Source organism: Helobdella robusta, assembly GCF_000326865.2.
Source record: "Helobdella robusta unplaced genomic scaffold HELROscaffold_7, whole genome shotgun sequence".
NCBI classification, from domain to species: domain Eukaryota; kingdom Metazoa; phylum Annelida; class Clitellata; order Rhynchobdellida; family Glossiphoniidae; genus Helobdella; species Helobdella robusta.
The window spans coordinates 989,063-998,212 of NW_008705398.1; the positions used below are offsets into that span (position 1 = coordinate 989,063).

A 9,150-nucleotide genomic window follows, 5' to 3' on the forward strand; every position below is an offset into this window, starting at 1 on the left:
GGATACTTTTATTGTTCCTAGATCAGCTTCTAATTCTTCATCAGTAATATAATAATAATGACCCAGAGATACAAAGCTTTGCATCTCGAGGAATGACATCTCTTTGTATGTAGTTTGAGTTTTGCGCCTCTAAAACTTTGTAATATTTATTCCATTCAAATGTTTAACACCATCTTCTATCTGGTCTTTTAAAATACATATTATACTACACTAATCACATTACCGACAAATCTAACCCCCATTAATCACATTAATCATTAATCTAACCTACATTAATCACTAAATAGTTGATCTCTTTGCGAATTCGAATCCGGTTACAGCAGCACAAAAAGCAAACACTTTACCACTATTCCATATGTTAAATTGATAAATTTTTCTTATCAGTAATCACTGATTTTTTGTTTTTCTAGCCCCAACCCCACCACAAAAATAGGAAAGAAAAATATTTACCAAAGAATACAAATAAAAAAGATAATAACAATAATAATAATAATAATGATGATGATGATGATGATGAGCTTGACACAATACCATCTTATGAACACTCAGCATTTAACCTAACCTTTTTTTAATTCATCAGTATTAATGCTTCTGTTACATGTATTTAACGTAGGAAAAAGGAAATAAAGATACTATCAAACAAAAATGATACTATCAATCAAACAATTAATCAATCAAACAATCAACCAAAAAATCATCCAACCAACCAATCAATCAGCCAACCAATCAATCAGCTAGCCAATCAGCCAGTGAATTAACCAGCCAATCAGCTTACATTTCAATGCACACGTCATCAACTTTTCCCGGCACGAAACCAAGTGGACACTCGCTGACGCACGTGCCCTGGTGCTTGTACGACACGCACCTCCAACAGTCGGAAGCCAGCTGCCAGCATGATGATGTTTGTGTTGATGATGATGACTATGTTTGTGATGATGATGATGATATAATGATGGTGATGATGATGTGTGATGGTGATGATGTAATGATGGTGATGATGTTCGTGATGATGATGCTTGAAATGATGATAGCGATGGTGATGATCACTATCATTATCACTAATATCACCATCTTCTTCTTCTTCTTCTTCTTCACCATCATCATCACTATCACCATCATCTTCATCATCACCATCTCGCTCACCGATCCGTTGCATCCGGCCCTACATTCCTGGTGACATCTCTTACACTTCATCACTTTTCCATCGTCTCCACCAATACCTGAATGAATGAATGAATGAATGAATGAATGAATGAATGAAGGATTGAACAAATGAAGAAGCAATGGACAGTAGAATGAATGAACGAAGGGATATGGAATGGATATATGATTGAATAATACATTAAGTAACCATCACCATCATCATCATCATCTTAATCATCATCGTCATTGTTATCATCAACACCACCACTACCATTATAACCATTACCGCCATCATTCTCATCATCACCATCACTATTATCATCACCACCATCATCATCATCGTCACCATCATCATCGTCACCATCATCATCGTCATCATCATCGTCACCATCATCATCGTCATCATCCTCGTCACCATCATCATCGTCATCATCATCGTCACCATCATCGTCATCATCATCACTACCATCACTGAACACCGGTTGCATGTAGTCGTAATGATCACAAGTGAGTATACAGTCGTCATGGTGCGTGATGTTGTTGCACTTGTAGCATTGGTTGCTCGCGACGCCCATGCAACCAAATCGCTTGTCGCAAGCAACGTGGCATGTTATGTTGCTTGCCGCTAGATGGATGAACGAGTGAGTGAGTGAGTGAGTGAGTGATTGAGAGAGTGATTGAATGAGTGAGTGAATGAGTGAGTAAGTGAGTGATTGAGGGAGTGAGTGAGAGAGTATGGGAGTGAGTGAGTGTATGAATCAGTCGATGAATGTAGAAGAAATCAATAAATGAATGAATGAATGACTGGCTGATTAAATGAATGAGTGAATGAAAGAATGAAGAATGAATAAATGAATGAATAGAAATTAAATAAACAAATGATTTTTTCATCAAATTTATTCACGAAAGGTTATCAGTATTCAATAGAAGAACGTCCAACTTTTCATAAAACGAAGATTTTCAACTGAATTAAAATCAAATTAAAATCATTTTAACAAATCTTTGCCGGCAAAATTAAATAATATATATAAAATGAACATTACAGACTTGTAGTTTAATCAAAAAATGTTTAAAACTGTTGAAAACACGAGTTAAGGAACGAAAAAAAGCCTCTGTCGCAAAGAGAAAAACGCGTAGGTTGATTGATTGATTGATGGGTTGATTGATTGATTGGTTGATTGATGGGTTGGTCGATTGATTGATTGATTGATTGGTCGATTGATTGATTGATTGATTGATTGATTGGTTGGTTGGTTGGTTGGTTGATTGATTGATTGATTCATTCATTCATTCAGTCATTCAGTCATTTAACCATTCACCTAGTCATTCAACCATTCAACCTATGTATCCATCTATTGATATATAGAACACACATACATTAATACGTGAATATGCCTTCAAGATCATGCATACATATATACATAATTGAATTACATAAATAGATAATTGAATAAATTGATTAATTTTAATTAGTAAATGATTTTAATATTTGTTAACGGCAAATTAATTCAATAATAATAATAATAATAATTAAGCAAATAGTTGCTAACTTCACCAACCGCAGTCATCGTCATTTCTATTTTTAGTCAGGTAAACTTTCGTCACGTTACCCCAGGGTAGGTTTTGAGTTAGGCAGAGTTTAGGATTTTCGGCGATTTGCGTGATGCCGTTTATGACGGCCAGGGATGGGTTGAGGGATAGAGTTTTGATCCCGTTTGAGAGGATTTTGAGGGCTATTCCACTCCTGACTCTGAAATTTAATTTCATTGGCTGGTTGGTCGGTTGGTTGGCTGAGATTTTTGATTCATTTATTCATCTAATCATTCATTCATTCATGTATTCGTTCATTCATTCACTCATTAATTCATGTAATCATTCATCTAATCACTCATCCATTCATTCATTCATGGATTCGTTCATTCATTCACTCATCCACTCACCCACCCATCAATTTGGTTTCCCATGATGAACTTAAGATTACGAAGGAAGGAGAGATCCGTCAATTCGGGATCGGTAATTTCGGTTATGTCCAGGGATCCGGTTATAATCTCGACCGATTCGAATACCTTCAAGTCGGATAGGTTCATCGCGTCTCGTCTGGTGGAGGTGGTGTTTCGGATTGATTGAGGAAGAATTAAAAGAAAAAGATGAATGTACGAATATGGATGAATAATAACAATACAATAATAATAATAATAATAATAACAATAATTATGATAATTATGATAATTATAATAATTATAATAACCGACCCGGTAAAAGAAAAATTAGATAATCGAATATGGCCATGGATGATGATGCAGTTTTCAAGAGAGGGCAGGTCTTTTGCCGTGAAAATGCCCTCCGTGCCATTGCATACTGCATGTTTGTATGTATGTTTGTATGTATGTTTGTATGTTTGTATGTATGTTTGTATGTTTGTATGTATGTATGTATGTATGTATATGTGTATGTATGTATTGCCTGAAACGTTGTATATAGTCGGAGAAAGATCTTTCTACTTTTTAGATGATGAAATATTTTGTTAGGGATTTGTAATTATTCTATGAATTCACCCTTGGGGCATGAGTCAGACTTGGAACAATCAACACACGTTCGGCTCTCCATATCTGGCCTGGAGTTGCTTCCACAGATAATTACACATGAGTCTCTTTCAACCAACATGTGGTCTGATGATGATTGTGGTGATGATTGTGGTGATGATTGTGGTGATGATTGTGGTGATGATTGTGGTGATGATTGTGGTGATGATTGTGGTGATGATTGTGGTGATGATTGTGGTGATGATTGTGGTGATGATTGTGGTGATGATTGTGGTGATGATTGTGGTGATGATTGTGGTGATGATTGTGGTGATGATTGTGGTGATGATTGTGGTGATGATTGTGGTGACGATTGTGGTGATGATTTTTCTCTCGATAGAAACTTTGTGTCAGTTGATTTTAAAATAATTAAATGAATAAAATGAACTAACCAACCAATCAACCAGCCAACTAACTAACCAACCAGTCAACCTACCAGCCAGCCAGCCAACCAACCAACCAATCAAACAACCAATCAACCAAACAAACAAACAATCAATCAACCAACTAATCAATCAACCAACAAACCAATCAATTAACCACTCAACCTGGACATTTGGGCACGCAAGATTTTTCCAGATTAAACATCCCGGCCGGATCTCTGACGTGTTGCATTTTGATGGAGTCATATCTCACGAGTGGCGGGCAGTTTTTAACACACTTCTTCCCGATGTTGTAGTTTTTGCAGGCCTATTTTTAGAAACAAAAAAACGAAACGAAAGTGAAAGTAAATTCTGAAACTGAAAGTGAAACTGAAAGTGAAACTAAGAGCGAAAGCGAAATCCGAATGATCGTTCAAATCAAAAAAAAATTTTTTTCACAATTCTCATCATTCTTTTTTTTTTCAATTTTTTCGGCTTTCTTCAACAACTTCCGTAATCTCCAATTTCATCATAGGTATCATCATCATCACCATCACCATCATCACTAACGTAACCCCTAATCTCGTCAAAGTTCTTATCATTACCATCCTCATCATAATCATCGTCATCATCATCATCGTCATCATCATAATCACCATCCTCATCATCGTCATCATCATCATCGTCATCATCATCATCATCGTCATCATCATAACAATCATCATCATAATCACCATCCTCATCATCCTCATCATCATAATCACCATTCTCATCATCACCATCCTCATCATTATCACCATCATCATCGTCATCATCACCATCCTCATCATCATCATCATCATCGTCATCATCCACTAACGTAGCAGCTAGCGGGCCCGTAGTCTCGACAGCCTCCGGCGCACTCATCGTCACAGCATCGCCATGATGAGTTCACTGAACATCTGTTCTCGCAACTACTACTACAACCCATGCGAGTGACTATGATGATGATGAAGACGATGATGGTGGTGGTTATGATTGTGATGGTCATGATGGTGGTGATGATGGTTTTGATGATGATAGCGATGATGGTTATGATGATGATGTTGTTGATGACGACGACGATGACGATGATGTTGATTTGTAATAATTACGGCATAAAAAAAATGATTTAACCATAATAATAATAATAATAATAGTAATAATAATAATAACGAAGTTATGTACAAAGCGACGAAAGGAATAACAATAATAATAACAATAATTGATACTAACAATAATAATAACAATAATAGTTATTATTAATATTAACAATTAATAATAATAATAACAATAATTAATAATAATAACGAAAACACATTGAGTTAAAACACCAACGATAGAGCAAAACAAATAAAACAAATTGAAATGAAACTAAGTAAAATAATAATAATAATAATAATAATAAAAACAACAATAACAATACCAATAATAATAACATCAATAATAATAATAATAATAATAATAATATTAATAATGGGAACATCATTTTATTTTCATCATAGATCACACGTTAAAAAAAATTGTTAATGAATTAAAATTTAATAAAAGTGAAATTGTTTTAAAATTAAAAATTAAAACATTCTACGAAGCTCGACATCCTAAAGAAGAATGCGTAAATAATAATAATAATAATAATAATAATAATAATAACAAACATTTTTGGCAGTCTTCGGCCCTGCCAGACCAGCATCTCTTCTGACCATCGAATGGTTTACACGTCATGTGACATTTATTATTTCCTGAAATTATTTTTATTATTATTATTATTAATTTCTGAAATTATTATTATTGTTATTATTATCATTAATTATTATTATTATTTGTGTAATAGTAGTAGCAGCAGCAGCAGTAGTAATAATAATAGTAGTATTTTTGTTGTTGTTATAATCGCAATCTTTGGGTTTTGTTGCTTTCGGAGCTATGATCTCTAACGAGTGGTACGGTGTTTTTTCAGCAAGCATACAAAGACACACATGCACACATACAAGCCAGCAGACAAACAATACAAACAACACATACAAGCAAACACCAGACATACAAGTTGATACAAAATTGATTAACTGCTTTGTATATCCTTGTGAAGTGTCCGGAAGATGATGTCATGAGCAAACATTGCTTGTACGATGATGACGACGATGGTGATGATGATAGTGATGATGATGGTGATGATGATGATGGTGATGATGATGGTGATGATGATGGTGATGATGATGGTGATGATGATAGCATGATGATAGTGATGATGGTGATGTTGATAATGGTGATGATGATGATGGTGATGGTGATGATGATGGTGATGATGATAGCATGATGATAATGATGATGGTGATGATGATGATGGTGATGATGATGATGATTGCTATGGTGGCTATAACTTACATCATTCTCAGCGTCGTCTTCATACAAACAAAATCATCATCGTCGTCGTCATCATCCCCATCATCAATACAAACATCATCTCTAAGATCATTATCATCACTATCGTCGCCATCATCATCACATCATCATCACAATCATCATCATCATATTGATCTGTTTCCGTTTCATTATAAGGCATGAATGGCGAAATGTGACGAAAGAAATGACGCCAACAATAAATATTGATGTAATCAAGCCCAATGAACACAATGGGGGATTAGGCTTTTTGTATGTTTGCCAGTATGTGTGTGTTTTGGTATGTATGTATGTTTGTTTGTTTGTATGTATGTATGTATAATGTATGTATGACAACACATATGTACGTAGGTTTGTATGTTTGTCTATGTATGTATGTATATACAACAACATCATCATCTCCACCACCACCATCATCACCATCATCATCATTATTATCAACATTATTTTTATCACTATCATCATCAGCAGCAGCACCACCACCAACAACATTATCATCTCCATCATCATCATCATCTCCATCATCATCATCTCCAGCATCATCATCTCCCTCATCATCATCATCATCATCATCATCTCCATCACCATCATCATCATCATCTTCATCATCTCCATCATCATCATCATCTCCATCATCATCATCTCCCTCATCATCATCATCACCATCATCATCTTCATCATCTCCATCATCATCATCATCATCATCATCACCATTTCTCCTTCCGGTGGCTCCGGAAATTTGGACCCACTGCTGGTCAGTCATATTGCCGTAGTTGCTGAGTAGCTCAGGCCAAAGAATGCTTTTAAGGTAGGGTAAGGAGTCCATATCACGGAAGCTGACGTCACCATTCATGATTTCTATATATGGTAATGATGGTGATGATGATGATGATAGTGAAGAGAACGATGGTGAAGATGACGATATTGAAGATGATGATGGTGAAGACGATGATGGTGAAGACGATGAGGATAATGATGATGATGGTGGAGATGACGATGGTGAAGATGACGATAGTGAAGATGACGATGGTGAAGATGACGATGGTGAAGATGACAATAGTAAAGATGACGATAGTGAAGATGATGATGGTGAAGTTGACGATGGTGAAGATGACGATGGTGGAGATGATGATGAAGATGATGATGGTGTTTGTTGTTGTTGTTGATTATCATTGTTATCAGTGCCGTCGTATCGTCATCACAGTCGTCGTCTTCACCGTCATCATCTTCATCTCCATCGTCACAATCTAACCCACTAAATTTGGCATATAAATGTGAACATATTCCGCCGAAGACTCCACAGCATCGACAAACACTGAATAGGATCTATCGCTTTTCTTCGCAGTTTTGTTGACGTACGTCTGGTATTTATAGAGTTTTTGGCCCCAGATGATCTTCAAATTGTTGAATGGTATTTTCTTCGCCTTAATCTTTCTTATTAGTAGAAATCTGTTGGGAAATTTGTGTATTTTGTATATTCTACTAAATATATTCCATTGTATTGTATGTGTATTTTATGTTCCATTGCAATGTATTCTAGATGTATTGTGTCCTATTTTGAATGTAATAATGTATTGTGTTTGTTTGCCATATCGTAATGTGTGCATTGTGTGTCTCTGTGTGTGTGAGTGTGTGTGCGTGCGTGTCTGTATGTGTGTGTGTGTGTGTGTGTGTGTGTGTGTGTGTGCGTGTCTGTGTATATTTTAAAATAGTACCATAGCACAGACAGACAAACACCCTTCAACGTACCCTTTAATTTCTTCGATATCTTTCAGGAAATCAAAGCTCAAGTTACTCTCGCCATAATCGGCAAAAGTGAAATCGATAATGACATTATTCTCTACGTACTGGCAATGGCGGTACATTTTGTCGAGTTTGGCATACCTGCTGTCCGCCGAGTCTTCAGTCAGGGCGATGTATGCGGCTCCTTTGCATACTGTTTTGTGGAAAAGTTTGATCATTTATCTTTGTTATGTGAATAAACTATCTTGTTATGATTATCTATGTTATATATATATATATATATACGTTGTGTGGTGTGTGTGAATGTGTGTGTATGTGTGTGTGTATGTGTGTGGCAAAGCATGCAAAAGTGTATGTATGCATGTGTGTGTGTATGTATGTGGCAAAGCATGCAAAAGTGTGTATGTCAGTACTGAGGTGTGTACTTTATAACAGAATTTCTTAAGCAAATGTTGTTAAGGAGCTAAATTAATTAAGATTCAAAATAAATGCATTCAGGTCATGAGTGCATTTAAGTCCGTCTGTGTGTGAATGTGCGCGTGTGTGTGTTTGTTTGTGTACGTATGTCTGTCTTTGTGTGTGTGCGTGCGTGTATGTGGGTGTGTGCGTGTGTATGTGCGCAATAGTAAAAAGTGCGAAGCTTATTTCGAATGTTTTTCACCAATTGATCTCAATGTTATTGATATTTGGATATATTAAAATATTTCATTCACGCTATTATTATTGCTATAACTTTTGTTCCATCTATTTAATTTAATATTATTATTAATATTTATTAATATTATTAGTAATTTTATTATTATTATTTTTAATGTAGACAGCAATGAAAGTTTAGGCTGATTTATAACAAGTCTTTCGTATCAATAGACACAAAACGCTTTGTGTGAGGTAGATGAATGGATGAA

General features: G+C 35.5%; 1 protein-coding gene across 1 annotated transcript; it reads right to left on the reverse strand.

Moving 5' to 3' along the window:
• Positions 1-29: 29 nt before the first annotated feature.
• Positions 30-8,463, reverse strand: HELRODRAFT_189548 (hypothetical protein; the record flags this gene model as incomplete). The annotated part of the gene is made up of 14 exons (XM_009030710.1): positions 30-101; positions 799-885; positions 1,144-1,220; positions 1,610-1,768; positions 2,703-2,913; positions 3,084-3,240; positions 3,396-3,501; positions 3,699-3,812; positions 4,280-4,415; positions 4,947-5,065; positions 5,764-5,847; positions 7,214-7,360; positions 7,755-7,951; positions 8,252-8,463. The coding sequence occupies 14 exons, from the start codon at positions 8,461-8,463 to the stop codon at positions 30-32; spliced, it is 1,878 nt and encodes a 625-aa protein (XP_009028958.1).
• Positions 8,464-9,150: the final 687 nt, after the last annotated feature.